This window comes from Malania oleifera, chromosome 5 (assembly GCF_029873635.1).
Source record: "Malania oleifera isolate guangnan ecotype guangnan chromosome 5, ASM2987363v1, whole genome shotgun sequence".
NCBI lineage: Eukaryota > Viridiplantae > Streptophyta > Magnoliopsida > Santalales > Ximeniaceae > Malania > Malania oleifera.
In genome coordinates, this window is record NC_080421.1 from 90,276,466 (window position 1) to 90,290,124 (window position 13,659).

At 36.6% G+C, this 13,659-nt stretch overlaps 2 protein-coding genes across 4 annotated transcripts; both read left to right on the plus strand.

Annotated features, from left to right (window-relative positions):
- The first annotated feature begins 5,333 nt into the window (after positions 1-5,333).
- LOC131155220 (uncharacterized) lies at positions 5,334-13,278 on the plus strand. 3 transcript variants are annotated; one of them, XM_058108200.1, is made up of 6 exons: positions 5,334-5,745; positions 5,970-6,108; positions 10,153-10,278; positions 10,358-10,421; positions 11,489-11,550; positions 12,254-13,278. In XM_058108200.1, the coding sequence occupies exon 6, from the start codon at positions 12,255-12,257 to the stop codon at positions 12,963-12,965; it is 711 nt and encodes a 236-aa protein (XP_057964183.1). In that variant the 5' UTR covers positions 5,334-5,745; positions 5,970-6,108; positions 10,153-10,278; positions 10,358-10,421; positions 11,489-11,550; position 12,254; the 3' UTR covers positions 12,966-13,278. The 3 variants fall into 3 exon arrangements, with proteins under 3 accessions (XP_057964183.1, XP_057964185.1, XP_057964184.1); XM_058108202.1 differs by lacking the exons at positions 10,153-10,278; positions 10,358-10,421; XM_058108201.1 differs by lacking the exons at positions 5,970-6,108; positions 10,153-10,278; positions 10,358-10,421 and having other exon boundaries at positions 5,516-5,745.
- LOC131156038 (putative disease resistance protein RGA4) lies at positions 5,716-8,204 on the plus strand. The gene is made up of 2 exons (XM_058109489.1): positions 5,716-6,470; positions 7,469-8,204. Exons 1-2 carry the CDS (start codon positions 5,716-5,718, stop codon positions 8,202-8,204), a joined length of 1,491 nt encoding a protein of 496 aa, XP_057965472.1.
- Positions 13,279-13,659: the final 381 nt, after the last annotated feature.

Here is a 13,659-nt window from a genome sequence, read left to right on the forward strand (position 1 = left end):
TTTAAATCTCGCAGCTTGGAGCTGCGAGATTTTCTCCCCTTATGCGCCTCGTGTTAACTTCCCATTGGCTATTCTCTTTAAATCTCGCAGCTCCAAGCTGCGAGATTTGATTCTCTCCTTGCTACACGTCGTCTTTCCAGCGGCCCATCACTTTAAATCTCGCAGCATCAAGCTGCGAGATTACATGAGCATTACTTTGGAAAATTTTTTCCCAATCAAAGTATTATTTAATATTTTATTTATTATTAATAATAAAATGGGAAAAAACTCTTCCTAGGGACACGGTATTGAAATTTCTAAAAGGCTTTTGACTTTTTTGGTATTATAACGATGACCTGATAAACAAATACAGATCTTTGCTTTGAATAATCAATTTAACCTCAGTTTACTCTTTTTTTTTTTTTCCCCTGAGTTAATTAAATAAGTAGAAATAATCAAATTTATTCCTTAATTTTATCTTATTTTTATGTAAAATTTTATTTAATTTTTTTCTTACTCCATTTAATTATATAAATTAAATAAAATGTTAGAGAAATGCTAGTCATCTATTTAATTAACTCATTATTCTTACTAGTAAACAAACATAATAATTTAATTTATATAATTATTTACTTGTTTTTGCCTGATTGCACTAATTATTCAAATATTGTAATCACTGAAAAAAAAAATTAATGTTAATATTTGGATACTAATTAGATAACATACAGAATAGAGTAACTTAGTCTTTGAATATATAAATTTTAAAAATAATTGGTAAAGTGCTAACTAAAGATTCAAGATTGAATTATAAATATAAAAATTGTTAAAAGTGAAAATAAAACAAGTTGTTACGCCAAAAATAAGGTCAAAGAAAGCATATAATAATACTAATAAAGGAAAAGGAAGAAAATATTTATTTTTTTCTTTATCTTTCTTGCAAACAACTTTTGAGTTGATTTAGGATAGGTTAGGTGGTGCAAATTAAAAATTAAGCATGAGGCAAATTTTTCTTATGACACTTCTGAGATTTGAAATTTTTATGGACTTGTACTTTTAGGTCATATATTTAAAATTCATATGTTCAAAGAAAAAACATTACAGGAATAGATTTTCTAAAAGTAATCATCTCAAATTGTGCTTTAGTTTGATACCATTAAAATCACGAGTGTTATGGGTTATATAAAAATATGAGTGTTACACGGAAGGCAATTTTTTAGATGGTTGAATTTTACTATGATTGTAATTATATTTTGAGTTGAAATTTGTTTGATTTACTTATTTTTATTTTTTATTTTGGATATCACGGGAACTTCGGCTACCGACGAACCTTTCAGAATCCCCCAGTGCAGCACCAAACCCGCAGAGCAACATCCTCCCCCAGGTCTCGCTTACTCAGGTAAAGGCCGGATGCGGTCACGGTATCTTTTTCAGCCGATTAGACTTTCAGCCAACTCGCTTCCTAAGACATATCGCAGGACACGTACCCTAGGACGTAGTCGTACTGTATCAAACTGAATGCATCAACTGCATGCATCAACTAGGAATCAAACCCCCTATCCGTATCTCAAATAAAACATGCAGTGGAAATATGTACATAAACCCTAAATACAATACCAGAGTTCTAGAACCATCATGTCATATATACACATGTCTCCCCAAAAACCAAATAATACTACAACCTAAGGTAATATAAAACATATTCATATACATATACATACTAGTGTCTCGCTAGCACCATCTTCAAATTCCACTAACTAATTCTGCCTAGAGCTCTCTAAGCTCAGCTCCCTGCATTTCCTAAAATGTTAACAGATTATAAGAGTGAGACACCTCTCAGTAAGATGGAATAGATTATTGTCAATGTGTGGCAACATGAGTTTTTGTGTAACAGAATTTATAACCTTTAAACAATTAACTTTAATTGGTAAATCATGTAAATATGCACCACCTTTAAATTCCTGTGTTTATCGACGAGGTCTGGAAAAATTTATTGGGATTATTACATCCAAAGTGCAACGTCGTCGACGAACGCTTCCTTCTATTACTGTTTCCATTTTCCTCCATCTTTATTATTTAAATATCATTATTTTTCGGGTCGTTACAGTTATACAATGGAATTATTTTTCTTTCGTGTTTTTGTTTTTGATATTGTGGTTGTAGGTGATGATGTTTTTCCGGATATATACGATCTTCCTTCGGAGCTGTTCGATTGCTTATTGATGCGCTCGCCTCCTCTGGCCTTATAGAAGTTACAAGAATAATTTAGACAAATTATTAGATAAAGAAATTATAACTCATATTAAACTTAATTAAGTAACGAATTTATGATTATTTGAATAAAATAATTTATTACAAATGATGGATAATATTTCATTCTCATTTTAAGTTCAAACTTTTTTTTTACCATCATAGTTTATTTCATAATATAATAACTAAGTAATTTTTAAAATTATAATTTGATAAAATGTTAAGTATTTAAAAAGCTATCACAAAAGTTTTATATTATATATATATATTCTAAGTCATTTAATGTATAAATTAATTATAATTTGATTATGATTAATAAATTTGTATGTGTATGATTTGATCTAGGTTTTAAATAAAAGTTTTCTCTACATTACATGATCTAATGAGTAACTTTTTAATGTTCAAAACAAAAGCAAAAGAATAAATAAAAAAAAATACGCACAAGAATTTATTATCTATTTATTACTCTTGTCAAATTCATCATTACCATAAAAGAATTTATTTCTCGATTTATTATGCAAAATAATTTATTTCTCGATTTATCATTTTTTTAAAAAATATATATTAATAATATCTTTTTGAAGAAAATAATTCTCGGAATGACACATGGCAAATCTCGCTACCATAAAAGAATTTATTTTCCGATTTATTACGCGGAATAATTTATTTCCCTATTTATTATTTTTAAAAAATATATATTAAAAAAATTTATTTCCGATTTATTACGCAGAAAAATGTATTTCCCGATTTATCATTTTAAAAAATATATATATTAAATAATATTTTTTTGAGAAAATAATTTCCAGAATGACACGTGGTAAATCTCGCTACCATAAAAGAATTTATTTCCCGATTTGTTACACAAAAGAATTTTTTATGCAGAACAATTTATTTCCTGATTTATTATTTTAAAAAAATATATATTAAAAGAATTTATTTCCCAATTTATTAAGCAGAAGAATTTATTTCTTGCTACCTCAAGTAGCGAGATTTGCCACGTGTCATTCCGAAAATTATTTTTCCAAAAAAAATATATTATTTAATATATTTTAAAAATAATAATAAATTGGGCAAAAACTGATGCACATGTAGTCCCTAGTAGGGGTGAGCAAACGGTCGGTTTGGTTAAATTCGGGTAATTAACCGAATTAACCGAAAAATTCGGTTAAATAATACCATTAACCGAACCGACCGAATTGACGAAGGACACCGAACTGACTCCGACCGAATTGCCCATTCGGGTAATTCGGTTAACCGATTTTAACCGAAATCATTTAAAATTAATTGCTAGAAATATAATACAATTATAAATTTTTTTTTAAAACCAAATCCAACTTAATTAAATACCTTATTCATTAATTTTATTAACGAAAATAATATTTTACCATAGAACAAAGAATCCGAATAGGTTAATTAAACTACTTAATGCGCTTGCATAAGCAAAATTTATATTCATAAATTATATTTTAAATCTAATTAATTAGTAATTCGGTTAATCGGTTAACCGAAATTTTTTTTACCCTTAACCAAACCGAAACCGATTAATCGAAATTTTGTAGAATTATAACTGAACCGACCGAATCAGAATTTTTACCCGAACCGAACCGGCCAATTTCGTCCGGTTAATTCGGTTTTCACCGAATTATGCTCACCCCTAGTCCCTAGGATTGGAAAACGTAGCTGGAGATGAGGAAATGCCATCTCTCTTGAATATTTGAGAGGATAGTGATTAGGTTGTGCCTTTCACTTGTTTGTAAAAATATCATTAAGTAGTTGATGATGGGACTCGAGGATGGGAGCAATGACGTCCCTTAGGGATATGAGAGATGAGAGTAGCATTTGTAATGTCAGGATTACTCAACATTATAAGTTTGACAATTAAACAAATATGAAAGACTCATAAATCTTGATTGATTAAGTTTAAGATGTAATCGTAGGCAAATTAGGTACCATTCATTAAAATAGGGTCACGGGGGCACTAATACTTTCCCCTAATATAACCATATATACTGGAAAACCATACTCTGATTATGCAGTCCAAAACTACAAGTTTTCTTGATCTAAGTTTAATTTAGAGACCAAGAAATATATAATAACTAAGGTAAACTAACAATACCTAAGAAATAACAAGTTATTGATAACTGCTTTAAACATTAACCCATAATCTTAATCCACGCTCACTTGGTCTATCATTCAAGTTGAGGCAATTTATATTGATCCAAGTCAGGGATGTGTCAGACAAACATCAAGTCATAATTATGCACAAAGAATCAGAAACAAGAAACACTAAGAGGAGAGAGACCTTATAAAAATAAAAATTTGTGGAAGATAAGAATAACTTGGAATACCAAGATTTAGACAACCCTTTAGCCTTGTTTTTCTCAGGCTTCCGAACCCATTTTGGGCGATGGGAATGCATGCCTGTTTTCTTTAATTTTTCCACTGGAAAAAAAAATCGATTTGAAATACTTCTTGGTAAAGTATTTTTTTGGTAATGTAGCAAGCACAGAATATTTAACAGACAATTAGAGAACAATGAATGCAAATCAGATCATCCGAGAAAAATATGGTCTTTATTATAGCATGAAGTTGGCACAAATCAGAACTGCCAATCACTACAAAATCTTTATCGGCCTTGCACCATTCTATACTAGCACTGCACTATTCCTGCATTGTCTAAAACCAGCATCCTAAGGAATCACATACATGTTCGATTCCCCCATATAAAACTGTTGTCCCAACAATAAATTGTCCCGTCTCAATGAAAAGCAATGTTGTAACAGCCAACACCTGCATCGAGGCAAAATGAACGGTCCCGATTAATGCGATCCTCGAATCACGATATGGGCAGTACCGTGCACCTCCCAGACCCTTGTCAGGGATGAACTTTTCAGAATTTCTGAATTCAAGCAAGCGCGGGAAATATGAAAATAACAAAACACAGTGACCGTAATGCCCCTCATCATTTGCCAAAATCAAAACCAGGAGGGAGAAAAAGAAGGGTAGTTGGGTCCTTCTGCATCTTCCTCGAAAAGTAAAATGAAGTGACCGTAATTCCCCTCATCATTTACCACACCACATGCATTTCATTCGCATTGCTTAATTTCACACAGCAAAAATACTTAGTTTCATCTTGCTCCTTGAGAAGATGCACTGTAACACGTACTTCTTGATCATCATCGTTTTGGATTGAAGAAAATTTAACAGTATGCCGGTGGGAGAGGTGTTTCTGGGTGCGTTCCTGAAAGTGCTGTTGGACAGACTTGCCTCCCGAGAGTTGTTGGAATTTGCAGACTGAGAGGGACTTCGTTCTCGGATTGTCGAATGAGAAAAAAAGTCGCTGATGATTGGAGATGTTCTCCAAGATGCCAAAAAAAACAGATCAAAAGTTATGCTCTCAAAACCTAGTTAGAAGATTTGAGAGACTTCGCTTGCGATGTGGAGGATCTACTTGATGAGTGCGCTACTGAAGCTTTGCGGCGTAAGTTGATGGCCGAGCCCCAAGCTACTACCAGCGAGGTGCGATCCCTCACCCCTACTTGTTTTCCTTGTTTGGATCCAAGTATTATTTCGTTCCAAATTCGGATGATTTTAAAGATAAAAGAGATTGATGGTCGATTGAAAAATATTTGCGAACAAAAGAATCTATTTGATTTGGAGAGGATTGAACATCAAACGTTTCCAGAAGCTTTGAAGAGTCAACATACCACATCTTGTGAGATTGATCGTCATATTTATGGCAGGGAGGAGGAAATAAACCAGCTAGTTGAATCGATCTTAGCCGATAATGAAAGAGGTGAGGCATTTGGTGTAATTCCCATCGTTGGGATGGGAGGGATTGGGAAGACAACCTTGGCTCCACATGTCTTCAATCATGAAAAGGTTTGCGCACATTTTCATTCCAAAGCATGGGTTTGTGTATCATATGACTATGATGTGAAGAGGATTGCAAAGGCAATTCTTGAGTCATTCACTTCCAAATCCTCTACCTCTAGTTTGAAGGAGTTGAATAAACTTCAAGCTGAAGTGACTGAAGCATTAACTAAAAAGAAATTTTTACTTGTTTTAGATGATGTATGGAATGGTAAGTATGGTAAGTATGAGGATTGCAATAAGTTGTTGTCTCCCTTCGAATCTGGACTACAAGGAAGTAAAATCATAGTGACATCCCGCATCCATGATGTTGCATTAGCAATGGGACGATGTCATTTTTTGTTGAACCATTTATCTGATGATGATTGTTGGTATGTGTTTAAGCAACATACATTTCAGACTATGGAAGAAGCATACCTCTCTAATTTGGAACGTTATTTATCTCACTTTCCTCATCACCTTCTAGATTATAATGCAGTTTTTCTGCACTATATCGTGCTATATCATGAATGAGATCATGCATCACAAATAGAGATCCACCAGCACTCCATGGTTGGAAAATGATCTTGACCACAATTCATGAAAATATTGACTGCCGACATCTTCTATTTGTTTCCTTGGTTTTGGAGAAATGTAACCCTGAGCCATTCACAAAAAAGACTATCTCCCTCTCCTCAAATTCATAATCCTTTAGGAATATTGAACAATATTCAAAGCAGGTTTTCAAATGTGTAGGGAGATGATAATAACTCAATCTTAATGCTGGAACAATTATATTATTCTCCTCAGATAAATCCCATATTTCGTTTTTCAATACAACCTCCCATTCGCCCTCATTCAATTTATTGCGCAAAAGGCCACCAAGCGATTTTGCAGTCAAAGGCAAGCCTTTGCACTTCGAAATTTTCTTACCAATTTATGAGTTACTGGATCGAATTGGTGATTTTAAGCATCTACGGTACCTTAACATTTCTAACACTTATATTAGGGAGATGCCCAAATTAGTAAGCGCACTTTGTAATCTACAAACATTGATACTGAGAGACTGTTTGTACTTTCAAAGATTTTTGAAAGAGATGTGGAAGTTAATGAACTTGCGTCATCTTGACACTAGTGGTGCAAAGAGAATTGAGGGCATGTCTTTTTGGGTTGGTGAATTGACGAGCCTGCGAACATTATCAGATTTTATTGTTGGGGAAAAATATAGTGAGTGTGCAGGGATAAGAGAGTTGAAGAAATTATTGCATCTTAAGGGAGAACTTTGTATATCTAGGTTAAGGAATGTAACAAATGTTGAGGAAGCAAGGGAGGCCAGTTTAGTTAATATGGAGGGCTTATCTACATTAAAGCTATAGTGGAATACTAACAGTGAATCACTAGACTCAAGTGTTGAACTTGACATATTGGAGGCGCTGCGGCCTCTTAAAACGCTGGAAGGATTAACCTTCGAGGGATATGGGGGTGATGGATTTTCAGATTGGATGAATGATGTATTCTCAAATATGAGGGTAGTAAGATTAGAGAATTGTCAAAACTATGCATTGTTGCCTTCACTGGGGAAACTATCGGTGCTCAAGGAACTTACCATTGTAGGGATGAATGCAGCAAAGAAAGTTGGGTCAAAATTCTACTGGGGGCAGCGGTCATGTAGTTCCTCCTCATGCTCATCCATGGCAGCCTTTCAGTCACTGGAGGCGTTGATTTTTGAGGGTATAGGAGAATGGGAGGTTTGGGAAGGGAATGCAGTAATGCCTCAACTCCGATCGCTTATTGTTAAGCGCTGTCCCAAACTTGTGAGAGAATTACCCATTAATAAGAATATTTCTCCTTTACTTGAGGTACTTTCAGTTAAAAAGTGTGGTCAATTGGTGGTTTCCTTTTCTGAAGGTACTTTTCCTTCACTCTGTTCAATTTTTATTCGTGGATGTGACAAAATGGTGATAACAGAGAAGGTTTGCTTCAACTCCCTTGTCTCAATAGTTGCGGACAAAGTTCGAGAAGTAGATGTCTCTGCACAATTTTTTTCAAGTGTCACTGGTTTACCTAAGCTTGAATTCTTGTGTGTTAATGGCGAAGGATATAAGAAGATTAATATGGAGCAATAACAACTACACCATCATCTCAATACCCTTTGAGGTTTGGAGATACATGATACTTTCGAATTTGTTCCCTTGGAAAGAAGAGGAGAGAATCAACAGGGGTTGCCTGTGCCACTATCGTTGCACACCTTCACCTTTGTTGAATATCTGTCGATTTCTAAGTGTCAAAGTTTGGTTTCTTTTCCAGACACAGGTTTACCCCCACTCTCACACGACTTCACATTTATAATTGTGCAGCTTTGAGGTGCATTTTTCTAGGTGAGGTGAAGACACTCGAGTTCTTGGACGTTCGTCAATGTCCATCTCTCGCATACATCTCATCCTGCGGTCAGCTACACCCTCGTCTCTTATCCTTGAAAATTGTGAACTGTCCATCTCTCACATGTATCTCATCCCGCGGTCAGCTGCCACCTTCTCTTAAATACTTGATCATTTGGAAGTGTCCATCTCTCACGTGCATCTCATCCAGTGACACGCTTCCAAGCTCCCTTAAGGGATTACTGATATTTTTTTGTGAGGAGTTAGAGTGGGTGGCAGGGGATGGGATGGCTCCCGACTCCTCCCTTCTTAAGTTTTATATTATCTGTTAAGATGCAATAATTTCTTCAACTCTCTTATCCCCGCACACTCACTATATTTTTCCCCGACAATAAAATCTGATAATATTCGCAAGCTCGTCAATTCACCAACCCAAAAAGGCATGCCTTCAATTCTCATTGCACCACTAGTGTCAAGATGACGCAAGTTGATTAACTTCCACATCTCTTTCGGAAATCTCCGAAAGTACAAACAGTCTCTCAATATCAATGTTTGTAGATTGCATAGTGCGCTTACTAATTTGGTCATCTCCCTAATATAAGTATTAAAAATGTTAAGGTATCGTAGATGCTTCAAATCACCAATTCAATCCGGTAACTCATAAATTGGTAAGAAAATTTCAAAGAAGTGCAAAGGCTTGCCTTTGGTGGCAAAATTGCTTGGTGCCCTTTTGCACAATAAATTGAATGATGGCGAATGGGAGGATGTATTGAACAGTGAAATATGAGATTTATCTGAGGAGAATAATATAATTGTTCCAGCATTAAGATTGATTATTATCATCTCCCTGGACATTTGAAAACCTGCTTTGAATATTGTTCATTATTCACGAAGGATTATGAATTTGAGGAGAGGGAGATAGTCCTTTTGTGGATGGCTCATGGTTACATTTCTCCAAAACCAGGGAAACAAATAGAAGATGTCGGTAGTTAATATTTTCATGAATTGTGGTCAAGGTCATTTTTCCAACCATCGATTGTTGGTGGATCTCTATTTGTGATGCATGATTTCATTCATTATTTGACACGATATGGTGCAGGAAAACTGCATTGTAATCTAGAAGGTGATGAGGAAAGTGAGATAAATAAGGCTCGCCATTTTTGATACACTCCTGAGGAATATAATGGGAAGAAGAAATTCGAGCTCCTTTATGAAGCGAAGTGTTTGCGGACCTTCTTTCCATGCAACCCTCCATCACGAGACACCTCCACAACTCGTTATGTTCCAATGATATTGTGTCCGAAGTTAGATTACAATGCAGTTTTCCTGCACGATATCGTGCCAAATCATGAATGAGATCATGCATCACAAATAGAGATCCACCAACACTCGATGGCTAGAAAAATGACTGTAGTAACCTGACACAAAAAAAAAAAAAAAAAAAAAAAAAAGAAGAAGATATTTTGGAGAAGATATTTTGAGATATTTATATATAAATATCTTGGAGGAGATATTTATTTAGATTACTTAAGGGCTAAGTAAAGATTTATTCTATAAATTCTCTTATCCTCTCTCATTCTCTCATTCTCTCTCTCTCTCTCTCTCTCTCTCAAGGATTTATTCTATAAATTCTCTTATTCTCTTTCATTCTCTCTCTCTCTCTCTCTCTCATTTTCTCTCTCTCTCTCTCTCTAAGATCCTTCGCCGTTCGTCATCCGTTTCCAAAAACGGAGGGTACTGCGTGGATCAGAAGAGAAAACTCTACACTTTTAGTGGATCGGATCGTCGTTTCGGAGAGTTTCGGGTTTTCCCAAGAATCGAGGTAGGAATCTGATCCTAATTTTGATTGGATATTTGGATAGCAGTAGAAAACATAGTAAGGTTATGTTCTGTGGTTTTAGGTTTTCGGGATCTTGAGTTGTCGTTTTGGACCGTTTTCGTACGAAGTTTCATTTTGAATATAAGGTAAGGGGAACTTGATTACAACAGCTATTTTGGAAAACTAAACCGCTAAAAAACTAGTTTATGTTATTATGTATGATTTAAATGCTTATTTGTGAAATTCTACCGCGTAGAAATGCCGATTTGACGATTTCACGGTTTTTGGTAAAAACGAGAATTTCGACGTATGATCTCCAAATTTTACAAACATCGTTATTTGTGTTTATACTATAGTAGGAGAGGCTCGATTCCTTTATTTATTTAGTTAAACTATGTATATTGAATTTCTATCATTTAGCGGGTTTTTGTATTAAACTTGTGTGATATATGTTGAAATGAAAATGAATGTATTTTCTATACTACTGATATAGAATATGGGAATGAAATTTCAATTTGTTATACTGACAATGTGATAAACAGAGGCTGGTGATACACCGAGCCGCATCAGTAAACAAAGAGGGGTAAACCAGGTGCAAAGACGCCGATTTGAACCCGCTGGAATTATTTCTATACTATTGATATAGATTATGGGAGATAAAATCATATTTGTATAAATTGAATTTATGATACACGGAACCACAGCTTGAGAGTCCCGGGAGGGTTGAAAAATACTTTCTTTGCAGAGTTGAAATAAACTACTGTTATATGATACGGCACGATATCGTAGCTAGATGTACACGTGCAACCACACGTACTAAACGATGTGGGTACCAAGATGGTCGGCTAGCAGGGTGAAACCATTGGCTGATATTGGGCCAATGGAGGCAGTCGGATCGTATGTAGGTACTCGGCAGTGTCTGCACGAACAGGGCATTGGACGAGTACCAGTGCACAACCCGAGCCACGGGGTAAAACTGGTTATAGGGATATTTTGCTGTTGGTCATCTGATAAATCATTAAATGGTCGAAAGACAGATGTGGGAATTTTGTAATATGAATAATGATATACCTGATGCATTACTGTATTGAAAATATTTGATTTATATTCCAGATGTTGAATGAAAATATGCATGTATGCAGTCACACACTGTTGTAACTCCTTCTTCCTTACTGAGAGGTGTCTCACCCTATCTTACAACCTTTGTTTTCAGGTCCATCCGTGCGTCGGTCCTAGTAGATAAAAGGACTAGGGAGGTTATTTTGGTTAGCTTACGTAAGCATCTAAATTTTTGTACTAAACTTGATGAAAGTCCTTTTTGGAGGGTTGTAATATGACGATTACTCTAAGTCCGAATGTATGTAAATTATGGATGTATTAGTGAACTCTGGTATAAGGCTAGTAGTAATCCCAATGGATGTTTATGTTTTTCCGCGACATTTACATCATGATTATGTATGTTTTACACCCGTATGTCCCTGTTTAGGGCGGGTTGTTTCCATATCTTGAACAGGTATAGGTATTTGATGTATGTGAGTGACACCTGAGTCCGTGTAAAGGGCCGGGTCGTTACAGTTGGTATCAGAGCCCGTAGCCAGTCGGAAGTATGATTTGATTCATGCTGCCTGGTTAGGGATATGTGCTAAACTAAGAAGTTGCTAGTTGTTACAGTCTAGAATATACCAGGGTATAGGACATGGATATGACCTTGAGTTTTGTTTTGTATACCTGGAGATGAAAACAATTGGCAGACTTCTGTGTTTTTCTGGATCATTCGAAGGGTTCAGAAAATCATGGCAATCTATTGATGGTGTTGTTTCCAAGTGGAAGAGCAGAACTTGAGTTAGAATGATGATGTTAAATTAATGGAGTACATCGATATTCAGGATGTGGATTTAAGGAACTGAGTCTATAGTATGATAGTGTTAGTTGATGCTTAGGCTATTACCTTCTAATGAATTCTCGTAAATGTTTTCAGGATGGAATCCAGGGATATCACTGCCAATATAGGTGGCAGTAGTAGTGAGGGTGCCGGCCCCGAGGCTGGTAACGACTCTACTAGTGTGTTACGTGAATTCGCACAGCAGCTTATGGCTGAGGTAGTGCGTACGAATAGAGGGCAGGATCGTCCTATGACTGAGTTGGGTTGCTCTATTGAGCAGTTCACCAGATTGAAGCCCTCTGCTTTTGTGGGCGGTACAGATCCAGTTCGTGCTGAGAATTGGATCCAGGAGATCGAGAAGATCTTAGGTGTGTTAAACTGCACTGAAAAGCAGAAAGTCACCTTCGCCACGTTCAAGTTGGCAGGGGAGGCTGAGAGATGGTGGGGGTCGGTAAAGCAGATGGAGGAGCACCGACCGATACCGATAGTGTTGACATGGGCCCGATTCAAAGAGCTCTTCTTTGAACGTTATTTTCCGGCCACAATGAGAAATGCGAAAATGGAGGAATTTATGAATTTGACGCAGGGTTCACTGACAGTGCAGCAGTACGCTGCCAAGTTCCAGGAGCTGTCTCGATTTGCTCCATTCGTGATTCCTGATGAAGCAAAGAAGGCTTGGAAGTTTCAGAGGGGTCTGAGGAGCGAGATCCGTAAGCAGACGGCGATTCTGCAGTTACAGGATTTTGCTACGTTGGTTGATAAAGCCACGGTAGCAGAGGAGTGTTTACTAGAGGATGCAGAGGTTTAGGTTACGAAGAAGAGGCCAGCGCCTCCTAATTATTCATCGGGGGCAGGACAGAGTAAATGGAAGAAAAATAGTAGTGGCACGTCCCAGAATGCCGCAAGTGTTCCACATTGCTCTTTATGTGGTAAGAAACACCAGGGGCAGTGTTGGTTGTCTACGGGAGCCTGTATGCGGTGTGGTAGACAAGGACATCAGATGAGAGACTGTCCGAGGCAGAGGAATGATGGAGTCACACAGAAGCAATACAGAGGGAATGCTCCGACACAGCGTGGTGGTCAGCAGGGGGGTACTGCCCAGGCTAGGGTATATTCTCTGACTCCTGGTGACGTTGAGAACGCTGGTGACGTGGTCACAGGTACTATTTATGTGTTTTTTCATGAAGCTATAGTACTTTTTGATTCTGGAGCTACGCATTCTTTTATTTCCCGTAATTTTGTTAAATTATGTGGTTTGGAGGTGCAACTGTTGGATTATGAATTGGTAGTGACTACGCCGTCTGGGTCTGCAGTCGGGTGTAGTAAGTTAGTCCATAACTTCCCTGTGGAAATTCAGGGAAGAATACTACCAGTTAACCTAGTGGTCTATGACATGCATGGTTTTGATATCATCCTTGGGATGGACTGGTTGTCGGCCAGTTATGCTAGTATTGATTGCCGCAGGCGAGAGGTGTTGTTTAAACCACCAGGGGAGCAGGAAT

Excerpts from the sequence above, each read along its gene's own strand:
- LOC131156038 (XM_058109489.1), top strand. The coding sequence starts at position 5,716 with ATGGCCGAGCCCCAAGCTACTACCAGCGAGGTGCGATCCCTCACCCCT. Across the intron at positions 6,471-7,468 it reads TTATCTGATGATGATTGTTG|TGAATCACTAGACTCAAGTG; the intron begins GTATGTGTTTAA and ends GAATACTAACAG.
- LOC131155220 (XM_058108200.1), top strand. The coding sequence starts at position 12,255 with ATGGAATCCAGGGATATCACTGCCAATATAGGTGGCAGTAGTAGTGAG.